Below are 12,871 nucleotides of genomic sequence, written 5' to 3'. Positions count from 1 at the left end.
ATATGTTCACCCTGAAAGGACTGATGTTCTTTATAACCCTGCTTGTGTGGTCTAAAGAAATATTCCCTTTAGTATGCAAGTCCTAAATAAGGGTTTCTCCAGAAGTGTCAGATCAATTTGGGTTCCTGGATCACAATATATATTTGACATTCATTATACTTCTTACTCTTTAATTCTATTTAACAAAAGGTAAAAGAATGTTATAAAAGAAATAAAAGTATTCAAGGAGGGAATAATTAAAGAGGTAGGAGGAAAACTATGAAAGCATTCTGTCTCAAAAATTAAAGGGGCTAGAAATAATAAAATTTGTTTATAGAACAAAAGATCTAGTATCTCAAGGAAGATGATGGAAAAAATTAATGAAAAAATATTAACTAAGTACTCAGTATATGACAAGTAGTATGCTAAGCAGTGGAGATACAAAAATAAAAAAGGAATGTGCTTAAGTTTACATTTAAATACAGGAGGACAATTCAAGTCAGTGGCCACTTTAAGTTGATGAATAGGTCATTGTTATTAATACACCTTTTTCCAGGAATAATGATAGAGTTGATTTGATTGTGGTTCAAAACCTAAAAGTATTGGGAAATGGAGGAAGTAGAGGCAAGTCATCTTGTAATAAGATGATGAGAAATGAAGCAAAGTAAAACATAGCAGGAGATGGGCCAAAAAATACAGAAAAGGGGAGGCAATTAACAATCAGACCAGCTAGACCTTAGACCAAGTGGTGTAGAGGTGAAAGTATTAACACTTCTAGAAAATGGCTATGGAATGAAGTCAAAAGGTTAGGGATGAAGGAAGAATTTTACTTCCAAATCTCAAACTATATTACAAAGCAATAATTTATCAAAATTATGATTGGTAAAATTTATCTTACCTCAGGCATGATCTCAGAAAAGGCAAAAGCAAAAGTAGACATGATCATAACAGATAAGCAGAAAAAGATGTTATAGTTGAGGACTTAAATGGAATTCTTTGTAAGTTAGAAAATCTAGCAAGAAAAAATTTTAAAGGAAGAAATTAAGCATCTGAATAGAATTTTGGAAAATTTTCCTATGATATATCTTAGAATTATTGAATGAGAATGAAAAGGAATAAATATTTCCCAGTTTTATGTATGAGCTTTATAAAAAAAACCCAATTTTAATAAAGCATTAAAAACAAAATAAAATAAAATAGAGAAAACAAACCAAAGCAAAAAACATAATACATTTTTTTCAGTTTTTACAAGGCTATTGGTTAAGTGACTTGCCCAAAGTCACACAACTAGGTAATTATTAAGTATCTGAGACCAGATTTGAACTCATATCCTCCTGACTCCAGGGCCTGTGCTCTATCCACTGCACCACCTAGCTGCCCCTCGTGCCATCTAGCTGCCCCATCATATTCTTTATTTAAACAATATTAAAATTGTAATAAAGAACTTTTTGAGAATATATTGAAATGTATGCGGGAAACAAATAATAGACTCTAAAGAACAACTTAATCAAAAAACAAATAATAATTTGATCATAATTTTATCAAAGAAAATGATAGATAAGAAAACATCAAATTTTTTTAACCAGACAAAGAAGCTCTTAATGTAAAAACATTTCTAAATATTTTTATCTAAAGGGGGGGAGAAGCACAATGAATTAGATATGTAGCAAATCAAAAAGCAACAAATCAAAAACCCAAAGTAAATGCAAAAAAATTAAATACCCCACCCTCAAAAAGGAGACATATCTTATTTAAATATATAATAATCTTAGTTGATAACTAAAATTAGATACTGGTTTCTTTTTTAAAAGAAACTAAGTAAAGAATCCAGTAAAGGGGGGGGCGGATCCAAGATGGCGACATGAAGGGATCCAGTCTTAGGAGCTCTCTGATAAAAACCCATAAACTAAGGACTCTAACTAAACTTTCGAGAGACAGAACCCACAAAGGGACCCAGTAAGGCAGTTCTCCTACTCACGGTAACCTGGAAAAGAGCAGAAAGGCTCTGCTCCCCAGGGTGGAGTTGTGGCACGCCAGAGGGGTGGCCCACCAGAGCCAAAGAACTTCAGCCTCCCGGAGGCAGCCCCAGGGCGCTGGGAGCCACGGCTCACAGCAGCGGGGAAGTCTCCTGAGCTGCAACCCGAGGAGCAACGGGCACAAAGTGGGGGAACAGTGGGGGACCTGTGCCAGAGCAAGCACGTGGAGCCCAGCCCTCAGGGCACACAGCCAGCAGCTTGGTCTTTCCGCAGCCCAAATCCAGGAAACAGAAGCAGGCCCCCAGGGCATGAGCCCATTGAGCTGAGGGAGGGGAGTGAAGAGAGAGAGAGAGAGAGACTGCAGAGCTCTGTCCTCTGCCCTTGGAACAGGGCTCTGGGGCTCTGACCACATTCAGATCCTGATCCCAGTCTAGGCCCCCCATAGAACAGCAGGGCCCCCCCACCTCAGCCCTGTGGCAGAGGGAGGTGCATATGGTCATTCACAGACCAGGAGGGAGAACAGAACCTCATACACTGAGACCCTTGTGGGAGTGTCCCAAAAGCTCAGGAAGCACCCCCCCAAAAAACAGGCTTAGGCTGGGAAAATGAATAAGCAAAGAAATAAGAGGAAGACTATTGAGAAATATTTTGAGCCCAAGAAGGATCAAAATATTCAGTCTGAAGATGAGGAAGCACAAGCTCCTACATCTAAAGACTCCAAGAAAAATAGAAATTGGGCTCAGGCTATGATAGAGCTCAAAAAAGACTTTGAAAATCAAATGAGGGAGTTGGAAGAAAAACTGGGAAAAGGAGAGATGCAGGAAAAACATGAAAATGAAGTCAGCAGCTTAGTCAAGGAAATCCAAAAAAATGCTGAAGAAAATAGCATGCTAAAAAACAGCTTAGGTCAAATGGATAAAACAGTTCAAAAAGTTATTGAGGAGAAGAATGCTTTAAAAAGCAAAATTGGCCAGATGGAAAAAGAGATAAGAAAACTCTCTGAGGAGAATAAATCCTTCAGACAAAGAATAGAATTCAGGGAGATTGATGAATTTACCAGAAATCAGGAATCAATACTTCAAAACCAAAAAAAAATGAAAAATTAGAAGAAAATGTGAAATATCTCATTGAAAAAACAACTGATATGGAAAACAGACTTAGGAAAGATAATTTGAAAATTATTGGAATACCTGAAAGTCATGATCAGGAAAAGAGCATTGACATCATTTTCAAAGAATTACTACAGGAAAATTGCCCTGATATTCTAGAAGCAGAGGGCAAAATAGAAATGGAGAGAATCCACCGATCCCCCCGAGAAAGAGATCCCAAAAAACCAACCCCTAGGAATATTATAGCCAAGTTCCAGAACTCCCAAGTCAAAGAGAAAAATATTACAAGCAGCCAGAAAGACACAGTTCAAATATCATGGAGCTGCAGTCAGGATCACTCAGGACTTAGCAGCAACTACATTGGAAGCTCGTAGGGCTTGGAATACAATATACTGGAATGCAAAAGAGCTTAGAATGCAGCCAAAAATGAACTACCCAGCAAGGCTGAATGTCCTCTTCCAGGTAAAAAGATGGACTTTCAATGAACCAGGGGAATTTCAAAGGTTCCTTTTGGAATGGCCAGAGCTGAACAGAAGGTTTGATCTTCAGATACAGGACTCAGGGGAAGCATGGAGATTGGAGGAGAGGGGGGAAATATGAGGGACTTAATGAGGATGAACTGCATGTATAGAAAAATGATACTGATAACATTCATATGAACCATCTCAGTTAATAGAGCAGGTAGAGTGTGCTTTTATAGTTGAAGCACAGGAGAAAGCTGAATTCAAAGATAAAATATGGTGTAAAAATGGAGTCAATAGGGGAAAAAAAGGGAAATGGAATGGGAGAAAGAAAAAGGAGAGGGGAAATAGTCCAAGATATTTCACATAATAAGATTTTTTTATTACAATGAGCTATTGCAATGATATGGAAGGGGGGAGGCAAGGGGGAATGAGGGAACCTTTGCTCTCATCAGAGGTGGCTAGGAGAGGAAACAGCAAATATACTCAATGGGGTATAGACAACTGGAGTAAGAAGGAGGGGGTAACAGGGGAAAGGGGTGGGGATGTGAATAAAGGAGGAGAGGATAGACCATGGGGGGACAGTGGTCAGATATAACAAATTTTCTTTTTTACTCCTTACAAGGGGCTGGGATTGGATGGTCTGCCCAGGACCATAGGGCCAGGTTGATTCTGGGCCTAAGGGGTGGTATGGGGGCTCAGGGCTTCTTGGCCCCAGGACCAGGGATCTGTCTGCTGCGCCACTCAGCGACCCTACAGCAGAGTCAGAGTGAAAGGAGAGAGAAAATATAGTACATGGTAGTGGAGAAATAAGAAAGGAGGGAGTTGCAATCAGCAATGGCAACATTGGAAAAATATGGAAGTAAGTTTTGTGATGGACTTATCATAAAGAATGTGATCCACTCACGACAGAGTTGATGGTGTTGGAACAAAGACTCAAGCACATTTTTTTGTTATTATTATTTGGGGGAGGGTGCAGGGCAAATGGGGCTGGATGGCCTGCCTGGGGCCACATAGCAGGGTGATCTTTGGGTGTCTGGGGCCGGATTCAGACCCAAGTGCTCCTGGCTCAAGGGCCAATGCTCTGTCTGCCACCCAGCCACCCCTACTATTATTACTATTTTATTTTATTTTGGGTCTTTTTTTTTCTTCTTTTTGGTTTTTGCAGGGCAGTGGGCATCAGGTGGCTTGCATGTCACATGGCTGGGTGATTATTGGGTTTATGAGGCTGGATGTGGACTCGGGTGCTTGTGGCTCCAGGGCTGGTGCTTCATCCATTGTGCCACCTGGCCATACCTACAATTATTACTATTTTTTTTATTTTAATTTTTTTTTCTTTCCCCTTTACTTTTTCACCCAAGGAAGTCTATCTATATTCATGGGGGGAGGGGTATTTTGTTTACATGTAAACAAGTATATTTTATTAATGTAAAAAAAACATTTGTACATAATGAGAATAAAAAATAAATTAAAAAAAAATTTAAAAAAGAATCCAATAAAACAAAAAGCAAAATCAAGAATAAAAATGAAAATTTTCAACATTAAGAAATAAAAGAAATGATTAAACATGATTTTACCTAATTATATTCCAATAATATTTGCAACTTAAATGTTAAGAATACATAAAACAATTAAAACCACTGAGATGGACAGAATAAGTATCATAAAATTTACATAATTCAGTTTCTGAAAGATTAACTGAATAAGCCATAAATGTACTTCCAAAGTATAAAACTCTAGACCCAATGAACTTACATATTAATTCTTTCAAATGTTAAAACAATTTAACTCTAACATTTTTTAAATTGATTGAAAAAAGTGTCATCAGCCTAAACTTCTTCCTGGGGAAAATATTCTTCTATTTAGCTTATCAAGAAGGGATAAGACAGTAAAAATAAAACTACAGATCAAAATTTCTTATAAATATGATACCAAATAATGAATAAAATATTAGTAAATAGATTAACAATTCTAAAATATATGCTATGAAAAGGTAGGATTATAATGCTAATTTAATCCTCAGGAAACTATGAAGCACATTAATAACAAAGACTGAAAGTCATGATCATACTAATGGATGTAAAAAAAATTTTTTGGAAAAATATAAAATTCTCATTAATGTTGAAAAGGCTAAAAGAAAAACAAGATGATAAAAAGCATCTAGCTAAAACCAAGAATTAGGATTGATTATCTTTTGGAATCCTAAAGGTCTTTATACTCTAACTATGGGAAAACACAAGATTATCCTTGTCAACACTCTAATGTGATTCCGTAAATATTAGTTAGCAAAATAAGAAATAAGTAAATTAAAAAATAAATAAGAAATAAAATTATTGCTAATACCAATACAATAGTTTACTTGGAGAATACTATATATTCAACTAAAATTAATTCAAATAATATTTCCAATAAAGTCACATGTCATAAGATATAAGCAATCACTAGTCTTTCTACATATTACTAAAAAAATCTAGCATGATAAAAATAGAAAAAGAAATTCCATTCAGAATAATCATAAAAAATATAAAATTTCTTTAAGTTTATCATATAGGTTTTATGTGGGGCAGTTAGATGAGGCAGTGGATAGAGCACTGGCCTTGGTTTCAGGAGAACATTAGTTCGAATCCAGTCTCAGACACTTGACTCTAACTAGCTGTGAGCACAGTACCCCCTCAGTCAAATCCAATTCATGTACTTGTCATGACATCACCTCCCTAATGTCATGATCTTCTTCGAAAATGAAGGACAAACATTAGTAGTAGTAGTAGTAGTAGTAGTAGTAGTAGTAGTAGTAGTAGTAGTAGTAGTCATGTGAATAAAGCAGTAAAATAATCTTTACAGAAATAAATATATTTATTTAAATATATAAACTAATATATATGACTAAAATATGTAATTAAAATCATAATATTACCTAAATTAATTTGTATATGGAAGGATTATAAATATCTTTAAATAGAAGAAGTCAAAATAATTTTAAATGCATCTATAGAAATCAAAGATTAAAAACGTCAAGGGAATTTTTTAAATAGGAATGAAATGAATCTTGGCATATACCGGAACTCAACAAATACTATGAAAGACAGAATAGAAGCATACACTAGGGCACCAGATTGAGAATAAAAAGGTCAAGGAAAGCACTAAGTAAGATACTATCCCAGGGTGCATTGAGGTTGGCTTAACAAAGCCAGTTGCTCTTCTGATTCCAAAGTGATGAAATGAGGGAGGAGTTCCCAGCACCACCACCCCAAATCACCTCCAAACAACCTTGAAAATCATCTCAGAACTGATTTAGGACCAAGGAAGAAACATACCAGAAGAGCAGGAAAGGTCTGTTTCACTGCAAACAAACTATAAACAAGTAGCAGCGGTAGGCTTCATGCCTTGGGAACCTGAAGCCAGGCTCTGAGTCCTGCGGCAATCTACCAGGAAGACATTTGTGTTAGTCATCAATCCCAGACTAGCAATAGAGTAAGCCCTCGCCTCCAGTGCAGGAGACCAGAGAGGTCCCACACCCCAGAGTTGACCAGTAACAATACTCTGCCATTCAGGCTATCCAGCAGAAGGCCTCACTTCCATAGCAAGCCAGCAGCAAAGTCCCTGTACCCAGGAAAAACCAGCAAGGAGGTCCTCCCTCCAGTACAATCCAGTAGCTAGGCTCTGAGGCCAGTGAATATGCTATACTGGATCTCTTTCATTGCTATGGTAAATAAAATTGGACTCATAAAACCATGAGAAAGCCTGTCAAGAGACTTTACTAAGTCATTCCAAGGGCACATAAGGAAAAAAAACATGATCACAAGAAACACAGACATGATGCAAAACATATTCAAAATGTTTTTCAACAAAAGTCATTTGACCATGAATCAACTACACTTGAACACTAACATGCTAGTCCTGGTTGTGCTTATGACAGAAACAGAAATACATGATTCAATCAACAAACATTTATTAAGTGGTTATTATGTTTAAGGAAGCACTTATACATATGCCCTATGCTCAAAGAGTTCACATTCTAATAATGGAGAAAACTTACAAATTAATATGTACATAAAAGATATTTATAGTAAAATAGAAGGGAAGCTCAGAGGAAAATTTTTCTAAATAGGAAGAAAAAACAAAGGTAATCACCTCTGGGTGAAGGTATTTTTTTGACTTAAGTCTTAATCAAAGTCAAGGAAGCCAAGAGCTGAGAAAAGGATAGGAATTTCAGGAAATAAAGACATAGAATCAAAATATGAAGTATTATTTGGGCAAAGAGGAAGACCAGTGTCAGAAAATTTTAGAGTGCATGGAAAGAGTAAAATGTAAGAAAATTGAAAAGGTAGAAATGGGGCCAAACTATGAAGGGCTTTAAAAGTCCAAAGACTTTATTTTGGATTCTATAGGCAATAGGCAGCCACTATGGTTAATTGAGTAGAGTAATGACATGGTAAGAACTGCACTTTGAAGAAATTACTTTGGCAGTTAATTAAAGTATAAATCAAAACAGGGTAAAATTTGAGGCAGGAAGATCAATTAGAGGCTGCAATGGTCAAAGTATAAGATTATGAGGGTCTATTCACAGTGTCTATGATTAGAGAGAAAGAAATATATGGAAGAGATATTCTAAAGATTGAAGAAAGAAGATTTGGAAATGAGATAGATGTGTAAGATGAACAAAAATTAGAATTCAAGAACTTTAGTGAGGTCAAGAGCTTTAGGTGAGTGGTAGGATTATAATGCCCTCAAGAGAAATGAGGAAATCAGAAAAAAGAGGAAGTTTGGGGGCAGCTAGGTGGCGCAGTGGATAAAGCACTGGCCCTGGAGTCAGGAGTACCTGGGTTCAAATCTGATCTCAGACACTTAATAATTACCTAGCTGTGTGACCTTGGGCAAGCCACTTAACTCCATTTGCCTTGCAAAAACCTAAAAAAAAAAAAAAAAAAAAAAAGGAAGTTTGGAGGTGGAATCAAGATTTTAGAATAGTAGGAAGCAGAACAATAAGCCTCCCTCCACAAAACTCCTGTAGATATCTAGGGGATGTATCAGAAGTATGTATACAACTGAATCCTGATGGGATAATATAGAAAAAGTTAAGGTGTGCCATTTGTCCAGTTCAGTTTGGCAAAAGGAGACTGAAAAGAAAGTTGGTAGACATTGGTGGTGGAGTTAGACCAGGAGACTTGCATGTGTAATCAAGGACAGACTATGGACTAGAGTAAGAAAAGTTGCCGTGTACATAGTAGATTACCTATAGATGGGGACAAGTATGAAGTGGCAGCTTGTCACCCACTACCAGTTTTAGGTCCAGATCCAGAGAGGAAGAAACCTGGAATTCAGGTCAATTCCCTATGTAGAGATACCTTAAGCAGTTTATCAAGAAAGGAAGAAATTCAGAAGCTACCATATTTCCCTGAAAATAAATGCAAGTCTTATATTAATTTTTGTTCCAAAAGACACATTAGGGCTTATTTTCAGGGAATGTCTAGAGAAAGGCAGTCACTCCTGAAGAGTCATTATTTGATTTATTCTTCTATCTGGAAGAAAATTCTTCATGTCTTTAGCACAGTCAATGATGGCTGAATTCCAGACTGGCAGACCTTGTGACTAGACTTTTCCAGTTTCAAAAAACATGGTCAATTTTATCTGTCTTGCCCTTGATGATGATTAGAGGTAGGGCTTTCTTTCATCCAGACATTATCAAGTGTTCATGTTACTCATGTATTGCGTCTGTACTCCAATTGCTCATTCAGAAATAAGTTTCCAGTTCATCTGTTTACATAGGTATTTCTCATTCAAAAGAGTTCTCTTGGGCATTTACAAATGCTTAATCATGATTTATGATATCATTTATTTTAATTATTAATGCCAATTATATATATTTATATTTAATTATATATTAATGTCATTATTTTCTAATTCAATACATCTGTTGTGTGCTACACTGGATGAACTAAATGTGTCTGTCTGACAACCAATCATAACTCGGGCTTATTTAGGGGGTAGGGCTTATTTTCCAGTCATTTGGGAAAAACATGGTAGTAGCAGCAGTGGATCAATTCAAACCCCAGGCTCAGAATAGATTTGATTTGTATTGCCTAGCCTACGCTGTATAGGAATTACAAGGACAAGGATTCCAACAGTGACCCTCTAATTCTGCCACATTGAACCAAAAGTAGTTGACTAATAGTGGCTAAACTCAGCAGGTCAGGTCAGGAACTTGCAAGGCTTAGACCAGGGAAATGAGGAGAGTAGCAATGATAACACTTTGTCCCGGATCAACCACTCTAGGAACAATGAAATTTTACAGGTTCCAGTTGCCCCTGAAATATAACACTGTATCCCAATAAGGCAGCAATAAGACAAGCCCAGACATCTCTAGAAATGCTGCAGAGCTCACCCCTAACAACAAGTATGAAGTCAGGAAGTACTTTGAAGAATTATCAAATGAACTAACCAAAAATAATAATTTTACCTTAAAGAGGTATTACAGTTGCAGGGAAGCTGAAGGCACAAATTCAAAGGAGGAGAATGACTTCAAACAACTACAAGAAAGTCTCAGAGAAACAGGTATTTCTTCAAACACTAATTAGGTTGACTAAAAAAAAATTATGCAAAATTTTTTGAAAGTTTATTTTTTTCTAAATGGAATTTAAGTTCTAGAGAAAAAGAAAGATTTATAGATAAAAGAAGGAAAAAATGGAATTAATAGCTTGCAAAAGAGGTATAAAAAGCAACAAATTTCCTAAAATTTAGAATGTACAAATGGAAGCAAATAACTCTCTTAGGCAACAAGAAACATTAAAGCAATGTAAAAATGTTGAAAGAAGGAAAGAAATATAAGATAATTCATAACAGAAGCAACTGACCTAAAAAACAGACTGAGGAGAAAAAAATTTAGGAATCATGGGACTACCTGATTGCCACAACCAAAATAAATGAATGAATGAATAAATTACCTTGGACATTCTATTTGAGAAATCTTAAAACAGTCCAGATCCCTTAGAATCAGAGGGCAAAGTGGAAGTAGGAATAACTCTCCAGTATCTTCTGAAGGAAACTTGAAAATGGAAACCCCAGGAATATTCTAGCCAAAAATTCAGTCTCCAGGCAAAAAAAAAAAAAAGACAGTAAGAATTCAGAAAGATTTCAAGTAGGGAGGGCTATGTAGTCTGTATCTTCTCTTCAGAGGAAGATCTAAATCATTTACATCACAATATGGCACACACACACACACAAACAGCAGAAAATACCAACAATTTAGTCAAAGCATCAAAATTTGCCTTTTTCTTCTTGCATATGACTTTTGGTCTAAAGATTGGCTTCATCATGAAAATATTCAACTTAGTTCTCCTTCCTAGTACTTTGCAAATGAAAAGCACATGTCGTTGAATATATTAAAAATATTTAACAAAAACATTGTTTCTCTGAATTATACCTTCATTGAAGCACCTTCCACTCTTTCAACACAGGCCACTCGATCCAGAAAAGTAACTGTTTACAGGTATAGCAACAAAGAAACTTCTCACAAAGGCCTTCAAATATCTTCTCGCAAAGCCTTGTATCAACCCCATTCCTAAAAACATGAAGGAAAAAAAAAAAGATAAAATTCAGTCGTAAGAAAAAAACAGGAGCTTTTCAAAAGAGGTCTTTTACTAGATAAATCAATTAAACAGGGAAAGAAAACAATCAGACATTTAAAACAATTAAATATAAAATAATATATAACCAAGCAATGACTTCTTATCCTAACATATTTTCATGCTGAACCCTTTTGTACTAATAGAAAACCTTTTTAAAGCCCTAATGACAAACTCATTAACTCAGCTAAACTGTTTACAGCAATGCATCAAAAAAAAAAAAGTCCAGTGAGGTAACCTCAGTGAAAAACTTCCTGCTGCAAGGCAGAAATAATTAGAGAATGATAAATTAAAATAAAATAAGCATTCCAAAATTAAATTCTTCCACACTCTAGACTGTGAGGAATCTAGGATGGTTAAGAAAATTCCTACTAAACACAAATGAAATGTAAGCATGAGATTATTCACTGCATTTTCTATTACTAATAAAGTAGTCTTTTCACTTGCTTTATCAAAATTTAGAGTTGTTTTGAGATCAACAACCTTCTCAAATATTCCTTATTTAGGAATGAGAGAATCAAGAGAGTAAAGATACATTCTACATTACTAATTTCAGACCAAAAATGCCTATACACAAGTCAGCAGAAATCATCTTTCCTGGTTGGGGTAAAAAAAAAATTAATAAAATTTCTTCTTCAAATTTAATTATTATATTTTTGCTATTATATCTTAATTATGCAGGCTACTGAATAATGAAAAAATTCCCTGAAATAAAGCACAGGAAGTTGGCAGACACTGGTAAGCAGTTTATCAAGAAATATATATTAGAATATAAAGGTGTATCTTATTTTAACATTCTCTCCCTTCCTCTCTCCCCTCTCTCTCTCACACTCCCCCCTCCCTCACTCCCCCTCTCTCTTTCTCACTCTCTCACTCTTGCTCTCTCTTGCTCTCCCTCCTTCCCTTTCCCCCCCACTCCCATGATGGAATGGAGACATATTAATCCTCAGATACTGCCAAAGCCAAAATGGTTCCAATTTGATATGTAATTTTTTCGGGTATTTTTTTAAGGACAGGCCCAGAGTTATTGTCTAAACTCCATGCAAGTCCAAAAAGAGTATAAAACATTATATTCTTAGAATTTTTGGAAAGAAATAAATGGTCACCCTACCAATAAAATTACATCTCTAGTAGCACTTCAGAATAAAACAATTTATTGATGAAATCATGAGAAAAAATACTGAAGAAACAAAGAAAGAGAAATGACCACAAGAGATTGAGAAAATAATTGTGTAAGATATGTCATAAGGGTAGTGTTTATGTTTTCTCTTCACTATGAATATGGGATCCTCTCCAGTAAGGGGTCACATTTACATTTGATGTGAAAAATAGAAACTATCCTTGATAAAAAATTATAAATATCTGACTAATGCATTGATTGCATTTATATCAACAGTACATATAAATCATGTAAAAGACTCCATATTTCACTATACAAGTTGTCAACAAGAATCATTCATGTGTCTTTCCTTTACAGAAGAGGAAAACAAGATCGCCATGAATGGGTGCAATGGAAGGATCACCACTCTTTTAGTCATGACTTTATTTAAATCATAGTTCTGCCATTTAAAATTGTATGATCAGCTCTTAACTATTTTGGATCTCAGATTTTTAAAGAGGCAAAATTTAGAAGTTGTTGGAGTAGATAGCCACTAAGATATTTTCCTTCTCTGAATTGATAGTCTTCCTTACCTCTCTGTGGCATTACATTTTACCTTGTTTAC

The 12,871-nt window shown here is 35.7% G+C and overlaps 1 protein-coding gene across 1 annotated transcript in view; it reads right to left on the bottom strand.

The window, feature by feature from the left end:
• Positions 1-11,081, bottom strand: part of IMMP2L (inner mitochondrial membrane peptidase subunit 2) — a 31,637-nt gene extending 20,556 nt beyond the window's left edge. The window contains 2 exon segments of the mRNA XM_074195290.1: positions 10,946-11,005; positions 11,007-11,081. Coding sequence (XP_074051391.1) covers positions 10,946-11,005; positions 11,007-11,081 — 135 coding nt within the window.
• Between the last annotated feature and the right edge of the window lie 1,790 nt (positions 11,082-12,871).

Source organism: Macrotis lagotis, chromosome 7 (genome assembly GCF_037893015.1).
Source record: "Macrotis lagotis isolate mMagLag1 chromosome 7, bilby.v1.9.chrom.fasta, whole genome shotgun sequence".
Taxonomy (NCBI): Eukaryota; Metazoa; Chordata; class Mammalia; order Peramelemorphia; family Peramelidae; genus Macrotis; species Macrotis lagotis.
The sequence above is the reverse complement of the archived record's forward strand: the minus strand, read 5'-3'. Positions and strand labels throughout refer to the sequence as shown.